Source organism: Gadus macrocephalus, chromosome 2, assembly GCF_031168955.1.
Source record: "Gadus macrocephalus chromosome 2, ASM3116895v1".
In the NCBI taxonomy this organism is placed as follows: domain Eukaryota; kingdom Metazoa; phylum Chordata; class Actinopteri; order Gadiformes; family Gadidae; genus Gadus; species Gadus macrocephalus.
In genome coordinates this window covers 2,469,429-2,481,133 of record NC_082383.1, presented here as the reverse complement: position 1 = coordinate 2,481,133, position 11,705 = coordinate 2,469,429, and the positions used below count along the sequence as shown (strand labels likewise).

Genomic DNA, 11,705 nt, shown 5'->3' with positions numbered 1-11,705 from the left:
AAAGGAGAAAGGAGAGGGAGGGAGGCTACAAAAGACCCCAGACGCTCACCATCTGGGCTGCCGTCCGGGTCTGCTCGATGACAACACGGGGAAAGGTCTGGCTCTGGTCGAGGAGGACAACACGGGGATCACTCTGTAGGCCGTGGACGTCTGCTCTCTGAGATCCGCGTCCCCTCGGAGATATTGGTGGGGCTTTGTTGTAGATTAGCTGCTGCTGCTGCTCGCTGCTTGCTGCTGCCACACACCGGGCGAGGACCTCTCTGTTCGGCTCTGCTCGGTCTCCCCCTCGGCTCGTTTTTCAGCCCTTTTTTCCACCAGCAGGATGTTGCACGCTATTGGTTGATGGTCTTTTTCTCCCCCCACCGCTCTCGAATCACCTCTCCTCCCTCTGCTGGATGCGAGTATTGGTAGACAGAGAGCCATAGGACTTTGTTGTTGCAATTTGTTCTTGTTTTCTTTTGTGTGCAGACATTGGTGTCATGGAAACTGGGTTCAATGCCACTCATGCAAAACCATAATTCAAATTATTCTATAGGTCTTTTGCAAGTATTTATTCAAAATAATACAATAATATATTTATTTTCGAAAAACGTGTGTTTGCATGAATACAATGCGTTGTGAAAGACTTTGACTGTGTTCTACTACAATTAAGTCAAGTCTGAACTTGATCGAGTTGCAATAAAGAATTGATGGGACAGATTTCATGGACGAAATACAAAAATAGACAATAGGTTCTTTAATCAAAACATCACTGGTGACAACTTGAAAAGGTAATTTGCGGAGCTTGAAGATACAATTTTAAAGCATGGACAATGAGATATGCCAGATGAAGGCACTTCTAAAAACTCAAACACAAGACTTGTTTATTCGTTATGTACCTACCACAAATGTATTGTGCCAATGAAAAATAACAACTGTCGCAAATGATAGCATTGCAGTTCAAGAAAACACAAATACACACACACAAACACTCGCACACACAAATGGTAAATACCCACGAAGGAGAGTACACCATCGGTTCTGCAAGCGTAGGAAGCCGCGGCAGCTGGGCGAAGAGAACGAGCGAACGGACATGTCCTGACGGGAACGCTGACATATTTCACCTCTATTGCTCAACTCTCCACAATCACAGTCTGGAAGATCGCCCTGTACGGTCGACTAGGGCTGAGGACGGGCCCGACACTCACAACTTGGCTCCTTGACCACTTCTTCTAAAACCCGGAGACGGCGTCCTCTTTTCCGGGGGACGTCGGTGGTATGGGGGTTCCCCCTGGTACCCTCTTAAACCTCCCCCCCGATGTCAGCCTTTCCAGATACGCAACCTGTCAACCTGCCCGCCCAACCAGTGTCCTGACGGGGAAGCTGTTGGTTGCTTCCCCGGTGGTCCCGGCTGGCGGACCGCCTCAGTTGTCCCACCGGCTCTTCTTGCGCTTCGGGGGGTCCGGCACAGCGAAGCTGTCCTCCCCCCCTTCCCCCCTGGGCTCCCCTCCTGCCGGCCTGGCCTCCCCTCCTGCCGGCCTGGCCTCCCCTCCTGCCGGCCTGGCCTCCAGTCCTGCGGGCTTGTCCCCGCCCTCCCGGTCGCTCCTCCAATCATCTCTGTCCCTGCGGCCCTCGTCTCCGTTGCGGCCCTCGCCGTGCCGTGCGCTGCCGTGGCGATCGCGGTCCCCGTGGCGATCGCGGTCCCGGTCTCCTTGCCGATCGCGGTCCCCGTGGCGTTCCCGCTCCCCGCCGCTGTGCCGGTCGCCCCTGTCGCCGTGCCTGGAGTGGCCGTCTCCGTGGCGACCCCTGTCGTCGTCTCCTTGACGACCTTTATCCTCCTCTCCGTAGCGACCCCGGTCGTAGTCTCCGTGGCGACCTTTGTCGTCGTCGCCGTAGCGACCCCTGTCCTCGTCGCCGTAGCGACCCCTGTCGGCGGCGGCGGCGGAGTGGCGGTCTCGGGGGGTGTCCCGCGGTGACGCCGGGGCGGGGGGGGGAGGGTAGCTGCCCGGGCTGCCGGGCACCGTGCTCAGCGAGCCCGCGCTGGCGAAGCCGGCCATCTTGGTTCCCACGGCGAACGGCGGCGGGGGGGCCATGGAGGAGCCGGCCCCCCGGGAGCGGTCCGGCCCGTCGGCGGCCTCCGTGGGCACTGAGCTCAGGCTTCCGGCGCTGGTCCAGCCCGAGGAGCTGTTGGACTTGGTGGTGAGCTTGGGGGAGATGCCCGACGCGGCCACAAAGTGGTTCTTGTACTGGGCCTGCGGGGGCAAACGAGGAGACACGGGACGACCATGAGTCACCAGTCATCACCAGGGGGGGGGGGGGATCAGTACCGGCCTCTGGAGCCGTGTCGGGGTCGGGGTTCTCTGAGGGAGAGCTGACCTTCTAGCGAGTCACTTCATGTCGAGTGTGAATTAAAATCTAATTAAAATCGAATCAAAGCATTACTGGATCCGATGGCGATGGCGCACAGACAAACAAAAGAAGCAATCAAAGGAACTAGAGGATGAGCAGTGATGCGGTGAGACAGCTGGCTGGGGAGGCCGACCGGCGGTCAGGATCAGGGAGAGCCGTACCTGGAAGGCCGTCTTCATGGCAGTCATGCGGTCGCCCATGGCGCCCGTTGGGGGTTTGCCGTAGCCCTCGTAGCCCCCGGAGGACGAGAACAGACCTCCGCTGCGCTCCTGGGAAGAGGAAAGCAAAGCTGGAATATTAATATTAGCTCCGGGGAAAGTTAGGACCTCCCGCCCCTCTTACGCACTTATTGCACGTTGTACGTCCTTGGAACTTAAAAATAGTACTTAGCATTGTGTAGCGTCTTATCCTAGCTATCTCTGTTGTACACGGGGAACGGGTTGACCTAGCGATGGTTAGTGCTTGGCACTTGTTTCTATGAACTTCCTTACTGTACCGACAGCGATTTATTGTCGTTTCTCTTACTTCTGACAAATGTACTTATTGTAAAGGGCTTTTTATGGTTCCACGTTCCCGCAACGCAAGGGGGGGTTGCGGACCCCTTACGTCCTTGCGGACCCTTCCTTGCGTCCACCGCGAGGGCCCGACGTGTGCCTCCCAAAAATTGTAACCTTCCGTCGAGGCGACGCAGCAGAAAGGGCTGCGATTGGTCCGCTCACTAAAACCCGACGCAGAACCGTAAAGCTTTGCGACTGCGTCGAAGCGTCTGCGTGGTCGTTGCGTTGCGGGAACGTGGGACCATAAAAAGCCCTTAAGTCGCTTTGGATAAAAGTGTCTGCTAAACGCCCTTAACGTGAAGCGACGACACGCTCAACTCGGGTTGGAGCAGTGCGCTCGGCCCACGTAGCTCAGAGTCGGTCCGTGTGTGAGCAGCAGCAGCCGCAGGACGAGGGACGCTGCGGGAGACTCACCCCGCTGTCGGCCCCCAGGCCCGGCCGCTCCCGGTAGCCCAGACCGCCGCCGCCGATGTTCATCTTCTTCCCCTTGCCGCCCTTGAAGCGAGACTTCCTGAACCAGGGATTCTGCGGGAGAGCACACACACACATTTGTTGTTTATATATTATGTGGATACAATTCAATGTATGATTTGTAGTTAATCAACAAGTGCATTAATTCAACCAAAAATATCTCACACACACACACACACACACACACACACACACACACACACACACACACACACACACACACACACACACACACACACACACACACACACACACACACACACACACACACACACACACACACACACACACACACACACACACACACACACACACACACACACCTGCATGGCCAAGTCCATCAGCTCCTTCGAAACACTCTGATTGGCCCCTTCTAGGTTCCGGACGAGGTCCCCGGCGAATGACGTATCCTTATTGGTCAGGAGGGTGTAAGCCACACCCTTCTCTCCGGCGCGACCGGTTCGGCCGATCCTGTGCGTGTGCGTGTCGATGTCTCTCGCCACGTCGTAATTCACCACGGTGCGGATGGACGGGATGTCGAGACCACGAGCTACGGAGGGGAAAGGACCAATCAAATGATTGGAGACAAACAGACGGATAGAAGGGGCGATATTAGTCCACCAGGTGCGATTCATTAGTCGTTACAAGCCGTTTGAAAATCAGCCTTTCCCTGTGCTTGAGTGACATCCCAAGTGGGCGTGTCCACCTAGATGTACGCCGGATATATCAGTCTACCAGCCTACCCGGTTTACTGTAGCAAATGTTGCTCATCTATCCGTCATGCATCTAGGTGGACACGCCCACTTGGGATGTCACTAAAGCACAGGAAAAGCACTTTCCAAATGCTTGTAAAGACTGAATCACTCTCACCCCTGGTGGCATAATTCACCCCTTTAACAAGTTTGTCGCTTCTTAAAAAAGATTAATTTTTGCATTTTTATGCTTCATTATAGAGTGAGATAGACCGGAAGGTACGGGAGATAGTGGGGAGGACATGCTGAGAAGGACCACGGGCAGGAATCAAAACGGTCTTCTCTGCTCAGAGTTCTCCGGGGGGTCACCCACCCGCCACGTCGGTGGCCACCAGGACGGGCAGGTTCTGCTTCTTGAAGTCGGCGATGACCTTGTTCCTCTCGCTCTGGTCCATGTCCCCGTGCAGGAGACCCAGGCTGTGGCCCTCCTGGATCAGGTTGGCAGCCAGCTCGTCGCAGTTGGCCTTCTTGGTGACGAAGACGAGCACCGAGCCCGACGAGGTGAACTCCACCAGCCGCCGGGTCAGCCAGTTCCACTTCTCCGCCCCGCCCAGCAGCATCTCCACCACCTGGGTCACGTCCTCGTTGGCCTGGAGACGCAGAGAGATACATCACTGCTACGCCTCGTGCACTATCCACACACATTACAGTTCTGAGGAGTGGTGCTGAGGATGACGTGTTGGCGACGAAGGTTTTAAAGACAAGGATCAATTGCGCGCGCGCGCGTGCGTGTGTGTGCGTGTGTGTGGTCATAAAGAACAATGTGTGCAGGGTAGAGGAAACAGTGGTGGTGTTTATGCAAATGTCCACCACAGCATTTTAATATCATGTTATGGTCGATGAAAGTAACTCGTATAATCCTCGTTGGGAACTGTGGTATAATCAGAATAACCCATTTTGAACATGGTACATTCTCTTTTATGGTTTATTCTTAATGTGCATACAAATACTAATAATGTCACTAAGAGAACCGTTTACCAACTGAAATGTCTGACTTGAATGCTTACCGACTCCTGCAGAACACTCTGAAGTACATGGAGTTTGAGTTTCAGTTGGGCCAAGACGCCAATCTTAGGCATGTCTTATTTACGATCATCGTTACGTGTGTGAAGTTGTGTAATTTATTTGAATGATTGATGCATGATTCGCTGCTACTTGCCCTTTTCTCCTGCCACACAGAGACCACAATGGAATTAAGCCTTCGGGCTTTATGGTGTCATCCCCGACTATTTATGTATTTTAATGTACGACACAGAGTACTGTTCATATTTTATATCAAAATGGTCAAATAAAAATCAAGCCCAACCTCGCCGATGTCCCCCTGCACCACACGAATGGGGTCCGTCAGGATGTCGCGGGCCAGCCTCTCGATCTTCTTGCGGAAGGTGGCGCTGAACAGGAGAGCTGTTTGGGGGGGACGGCAGATTAAAACGCGGCTCAGATTGACGGATCAACTGGGGCAGACGCCTCCGCTCCAGTGAAACACAAGGACCTCAGCAGACGGTCACTCACTCTGTCTGTCTGGACGGACGTGGCTCGCGACGGATCTCACTTGATACTCTGTTGAAAAAAGGGCAAAATGTAAGGGCCGTTATTTGATGCAAACATGTAGTCTTTACGCAGCCTCTGATTAACAGCCCAGTGTGCCGAAGGAAACTGTAATTGGGCTCATGTGTGTTAGCTCGGCTAGCGTTAGCACACTTCGCCGGGTATCTGCAGGTTTCAGCAAGTCAAATTCAAGACTTTTTTAATACCACCTTGAATGAAATTTAAGACCTAAAATACGCAATGGTGGGGGGAATCCCGCTGTATTATAACCCAAGCATAGCATGTGTGTCACTCAATGAGACTCATTCACCTACCCATTGTCGCAGACTAGCTAGCGAGCACGCAGATAATCGTTTATATATGCAGCTAGCAAGAAAGAAACCTCTCTACATGTCCTTCCTGAAAAGTCCCACGAGAAAAATAAAATAAAAATAGTCCTGCCCCGACAAATTGAAGACCTTGTGTTAAGAGTATTTAAGACCACCATATGAAATTTGTAACGAATTTGAGACTTTTCAAGGCCATAAATTTAGAAACATGAATTTAAGACTTTTTAAGACTTATTAAGGATGCGCGGACAGCCGGACACCCTGCTCCAGGTATAAGAGGAACTGTAATGAAAAATGTATTGAAGGTAATTCGAGGAGATGAGTAGGTGTGTGGCCGTGCCGGCGGCGCCAACCCACCGAAGCCCATGTCGAACATGCGGTCGGCCTCGTCGAACACCAGGTAGGAGACCCTCTGCAGCGATGTGGCCTTCTTCTTCACGTGGTCGATTAGCCGGCCCTGTGTGTGGGGGGGGGGGGGGGGGGGGGCGCCGATGACAGAACAGACACCGTGATGAGCACCCGCTGTTCGTGCATTTCAAATCAGTACAGGAACTAAAAGGAAGGAACTATACTGGATCAGGGTGATTAAACATCTCCTGCCTTCACCCAAACATCCGATTTTATTCATCAGAATGACTTTTGCGTGCAGATTCTTTGGTCCTTTGTGATGGGGAGTTGTGTGACGTACGTGTGTGTGTGTGTATGGTGAGTCAACAATTACTGTTTGCTTTGGTTACATTCATGCTGACGACTTCCGCGAAAAGCTCTACGGCAGAAACGGAACGACAAAGTAATTGTGACCAATTATAGCGACCGTTTATGTTCTTGGTGAAGCCAGGAGAGTCATGATGGCGTCATCACCGGGACCAGTAAGAGTCTTCAACCCCCCCCCCCCCCCCCCTCTCAGCTTACCGGGGTGCAGACCACGATCTCGGCCCCCTCCTGCAGAGCTTTGGCCTGCTCCCACATGCTGCCCCCGCCGTAGACCGCCACTGAGCGCAGGGAGTAGGCCTTCCCGAAGCGCTTGCACTCCGTGTGGATCTGGGGACGGACGGACGGACAACAGGGTGGCTCTTCAACAGTGACCTCTTGGGGTTGATCCAGTGTTTCCCTTATATGCAGCATACAGGCTGTGGCACAGCGCCCCTGCTGGATGACTGGCAGCACTGCACTCAACCATGCAAACAATATTACTTATTTTTTTGTTAGCCATTTTTGGATTTATTTGTAAATATATTAATTATATTTAACAATAAGAACGAGTTTATAGGTTGGGTGCAATTCACTTTATTTAAAAAAAAAAAAGTATCATAGCTTCCCCCTACTTAAACATTAGTTGTCATTAAAGAAATATTGTGGAAAAAATATTGACAGACGGATTTTGCTAAAGAAGACTAAATAGCCATGACACTACTGTAGCTGGCATTAGCTCATGAAGGCCTTTAGGAAGGAAGCATCCAGAGAAAAAAGAAACACAGCGAGTGCCTTGATACACACCTCCAGAGGCCTCCCTCGGTGGTCCCTACCTGCTGACACAGCTCCCTGGTGGGGCACACGATGATGGCGATGGGGCCGTCGCCGGGCTCCAGCTCCTTCTGGTCCATGATGTGCACCAGCATGGGCCAGATGAAGGCCGCCGTCTTACCGCTGCCCGTCTTGGCGATGCCGATCATGTCGCGACCGGCCAGCGCTATGGGCACGCCCTGTGACCGCCACGAGGGAACAGAGCCAACGAGCAGACGGTATTTATTGTGGACACTCCATTTCATGAATCTAAAAGGGTGCTTTAGGTAAGATTAAGGAGCGATCGTTTGAGTGTAGTCTGCTTTTTTAGATTGGTCATCGCCATCTGCCTGCCATTAGTGAGATGAATGTTTGAATATCTGTCTGTCTCTCTCACTGTGCCTGCCTCTTTAAGACCCACTTTTTATTTTAGACCGCTCCAAGCTATTTCTGACCAGTCATGCGTCCTTTTCCCTGAAGGATCGGGGAATCCATCTTCCCCGTCATTCACATTAATTCTATTTTTAAAGTCTTCTAATGTAGCTCATTTGCCTTCTCTCTCTTTCCAACTCTGAAATCATATCTACAACCCATTAATGTTAGCCTCTTGAATAACTCTAATTTGCACATTGCATATGAATTTAGCGGTAAGACCAAAACCCAAACTGAGGATAGAGTGCATTCACACAGTACCTGGCACTGAATAGGAGTGGGCTTCGTGTACTCCGACTTCCGAATCTGGTGCATGAGCTGCTCGTCAAACCCAAAGTGGGCGAAGCTCGTGGACGGCTTGGGTGGGACGGCCCCGGACACCTAGAAGAGAGGAGGGGAGGAAGGGTGGAGGTGAGGAAGGTGAAAACGATACAGATGCGATGCGAAGACCACTGTGTGTTTGTTTGTGCTTTTGTTAATGCAGTTACTAAATGAATAGCAGTATACATTTCCACCATGTACCTTTTTTCCTTCTAATTCACTATGTTTATGTCTGTTCTAGGGTGTTGCGGTGACTGCGACTTGATGCCCGGACTCTTTTCACCGGCCAGCACCCCATCATCAATTTAAAATGTTTTGCATGCATTAACCTATACGGCAATTATGGCCCCCATGGCACTCCTGACCAAGCCTTGAAGGAGGGATCCCCTACTATGCGTTTCTTCTCAAGATTTCTTCCTTGCTGATTTAAGGGAGTTTTTTCTTGCCCTTGTGGGGGCTTGGGTCAAGGGGGGTCTTTTAAATAGTTGGCCTGTTAAGCCCTTGGAGACTGTAAAGGTGATTAAGGGCTATACAAATAAAAAATTGAATTGAACTGAAGGGACAGGCCAAGGACGAGGAGAGATGTATGCATGAACACCTGAAACCATCGTCAGCACAGTGCAAAGATACAAGTGCTTAAGGAATGGAAGTCTGCGCTGTGCGGGAAGATCTGACTCACCCGCAGGTTCAGCTTGTGTCTGAGCTCCGACACCTGGATGGCGTTTAGGCCGTGGAGCTCTTCGTGCTCGTTGTAGAAGTTCCTCTCGAACGGCGGATAGTCAATCTACCAAAGAGACGGACAAGTTTTTTGGCAATCTAAAAAAAAAGAAACTCAACACTGGGAATAAAAGGATTCACTTCAACACGAAAACATAGGGACCAATAACGTGTAGGAAAAATGCAGAGCACATCTTGTCGATTTTGCCGAACTGTAACAGAGTGTTAACAGACGCGTTGTAAATCAAAAGTTTTACAAAAAAGCCTCCTGCGCTCCGAGGGAACAGAGGTCGGGCCAGGGGCTCAAGGGTCACCTCCGAGTGGTCTATGGGCGGGAGCGGCAAGATGATCTTCTTCGTGGTCGGAGGGATGGGGTTGCCGTCGCTGTCGTAGTCGATTTGGTCATCCTCGTCCTCCAGACTCAGGCCCGCGTTGGGGTTCTCTGCCATGTAGCGGAAATAAGCTTCCTGCACAGAGCACAGCAGGGTGCATTAGCCAGCGCCCAGGTTCCCTGCTCAGCACGACGCGGGGACAGGCCAGGCAGTGCACTCACACACACACACACACACAACTAGTCGGAAATCAGTTTCGGGACCAAGGGCAGAATAATTATCAGTACTTCCAAAAGCCATTGTTTACCAATGCAGAGAATATACAAAGGAAAAAGATTAAGAGGCCGTCGTTAAGGAAATCCCCCAGGAGTAGCACGTAACATGAATATCAGTATGGGGGGGGGGGGGGGGGGACTGGAAGGACAGTGACACCTCTGGTTTAAATGACATGCGTTGCGTTGAGGACTTTGGACGGCTCACTCACTTGTTCATCTTCTTCTTCAATGTCATCGCGAATACCCCTGGAAAGACAAGCGGAAAAAAACATCCCTGCGACCTGTTCAGAGACCCATGGCACCCCTCACCCTCGCACCCCCTCACTTTCTCCCATGATACAACTGTTCTACAAATGTGTACAACGTATATTTACATGGTTTGGCATGTGTGATGCTTTTAGGCCAGATGTTAAAGAAATGCTTCCAAACAGCTTTATATGGCAATGCCCAATGTAGAAGCAATACTTTTTGTTTGAGTCCCAAAATGAGAATTGAATCAGGTCTTATTTCCATTGTTTATATATATCTTTTAACCCTACACGTTGCAAATTTTTCATTTCAGCCCATTACTTTTGTTTGAAACTATTTGAAAAGGCCAGGTCAAATCAAAGCCATCCACTAATGTCTTAATGGATAACTTTGTTATAATCCGTTAGTTAAATCGTTTAAAAACGAAAGTGATGGCTGCAGCAAAAAAAGAACAACGTGCCGGTTTAAAGTAGTGTAAAGTGCATAGTGTGCACTTGCACAAGGACCTACAGTTAAAATGGAACAAGGCCACATAACAAAGTCTTACTTGTCAGCGTTCTTCTCCTTTTCCTTCTCCTCCAGCTTCCTCATGTCTTTGGCGGCTTGGCTCTGAAACAGAGAATCACCCTAAAGTTAAGACCATCGGAGGGAAAAACACAAACAGTGTATTTGGTCTCTGCGTCAGCCTCCATCTCACCTCAACCTCTGCCATGAAAGCATCCAGGGGGTCGTCCTCGCTGTCGGAGCCCCCGCCCGCCTGCATCTGCTGCCTGGTCGGGGAGTTCTCGGCCGGTATGTACGGCAGATCCACACCGCTCCCGGCCTCCTCCTCGTCATCTTCAAAATACCTGAAGGAAGCAGAGAAACGAGTAGCATGAACCGCATGGATGTTGAGGGAGTGCGTGTGAATAAATAAATAAGAGGAAGACGAAGACTCAGGATTTAGTGTACTCACGCATTCTCTTCGTCGAAATTCGCTCTTTTGGTTCCGATTTTGTAAAACGAGGGGAGCTGCTGGTTCTTGCCGTATCCACTAGCGGATCCTGCCGGAACGAACGACGTGTGGGAGTTGTGGGGCAGCCTGGGCTCTTCTTTTTTCCCTCCTCCACCTCCTCCTCCTCCGGCTCCCAGTCCCCCGAGAGCAAACCCCCCGAACCCAAAACCTCGCTTGCCACTTGGCCCACCTTTATTCCAGTTCATGGTTCAGCTGTGGAGGAACAGTGAATGAGGAGAGCAGGCCACATGTTTCAGACACGCAGTTTTAAAATACGACGACACGCGCATCCGATTGTTGTCATCCAACAGCATCCGTCAGTGCTCAGAGAATGTAGCCGTTAGCATTGAGCTGCTACCACTGGGAGTTAGTCCAGTTTAACTCATCGATCAGCTCGGGTTGTGGGGAGGTCGTAAAGACAACACGTTTCATGGTGATATGCATTGGCAATCAGCCATAGATTAAAACAGGACGTTTTATAATTTAAGGCCGCAAACCGGACTAGCAGCGAGACGGTGGGCGGGCTAAGGCTAGGTGTGCTAAAGGTAGCCGAGCTAACACACACATGAGACCCATTAAAGGTAACTTCTGGAAACCAGGACCGTTTATCATAGGCTGTGTGCGCACTAAATGTTAACATCACATTAAGGGCCGTACATATTTACCTTTTTTCTGACCCCAAAGACGTGTTTTCAATTCGACCCTAAATGGAGCTGTGCGTCATCAGTCTGCGTCATGACATTGCTCCAACGCGACGCGGCCAGTGTTGCCAGATTGGGCTAGAATTAGCTGCAGCCAGTATTGCCAGATAGGCTGGAAATCTGGCCCAATCTGGCA

At 51.1% G+C, this 11,705-nt stretch overlaps 2 protein-coding genes across 4 annotated transcripts in view; both read right to left on the bottom strand.

Annotated features, from left to right (window-relative positions):
* Nucleotides 1–1,015, bottom strand: part of map3k3 (mitogen-activated protein kinase kinase kinase 3) — an 8,932-nt gene extending 7,917 nt beyond the window's left edge. The window contains exons 1-2 of the mRNA XM_060074895.1: nt 995–1,015; nt 50–103 (exon numbers count right to left, since the gene is read on the bottom strand). Of these exons, the coding sequence (XP_059930878.1) occupies nt 50–103; nt 995–1,015 (75 nt within the window). The remainder of the gene's footprint in view (nt 1–49; nt 104–994) is intronic.
* Nucleotides 722–11,662, bottom strand: ddx42 (DEAD (Asp-Glu-Ala-Asp) box helicase 42). 3 transcript variants are annotated; one of them, XM_060069769.1, is made up of 18 exons: nt 11,534–11,662; nt 10,830–11,081; nt 10,572–10,722; nt 10,422–10,483; nt 9,835–9,871; nt 9,333–9,485; nt 8,981–9,085; nt 8,242–8,361; nt 7,572–7,748; nt 6,958–7,086; nt 6,403–6,502; nt 5,681–5,728; nt 5,475–5,572; nt 4,482–4,758; nt 3,740–3,966; nt 3,360–3,470; nt 2,550–2,657; nt 722–2,231 (listed from the first exon to the last, which is right to left on the bottom strand). In XM_060069769.1, the coding sequence occupies exons 2-18, from the start codon at nt 11,072–11,074 to the stop codon at nt 1,404–1,406; spliced, it is 2,976 nt and encodes a 991-aa protein (XP_059925752.1). In that variant the 5' UTR covers nt 11,075–11,081; nt 11,534–11,662; the 3' UTR covers nt 722–1,403. The 3 variants fall into 3 exon arrangements, with proteins under 3 accessions (XP_059925752.1, XP_059925770.1, XP_059925760.1); XM_060069787.1 differs by lacking the exons at nt 9,835–9,871; nt 10,830–11,081; nt 11,534–11,662 and having other exon boundaries at nt 10,572–10,587; XM_060069777.1 differs by lacking the exons at nt 10,572–10,722; nt 10,830–11,081; nt 11,534–11,662 and having other exon boundaries at nt 9,835–9,899; nt 10,422–10,454.
* Between the last annotated feature and the right edge of the window lie 43 nt (nt 11,663–11,705).

Excerpts from the sequence above, each read along its gene's own strand:
- ddx42 (XM_060069769.1), bottom strand. The coding sequence starts at position 11,074 with ATGAACTGGAATAAAGGTGGGCCAAGTGGCAAGCGAGGTTTTGGGTTC. Across the intron at positions 9,872-10,421 it reads AAGGAGAAGAACGCTGACAA|GGGTATTCGCGATGACATTG; the intron begins GTAAGACTTTGT and ends TTGTCTTTCCAG. Across the intron at positions 7,749-8,241 it reads CCACTCCTATTCAGTGCCAG|GGCGTGCCCATAGCGCTGGC; the intron begins GTACTGTGTGAA and ends TGGCGGTCACAG.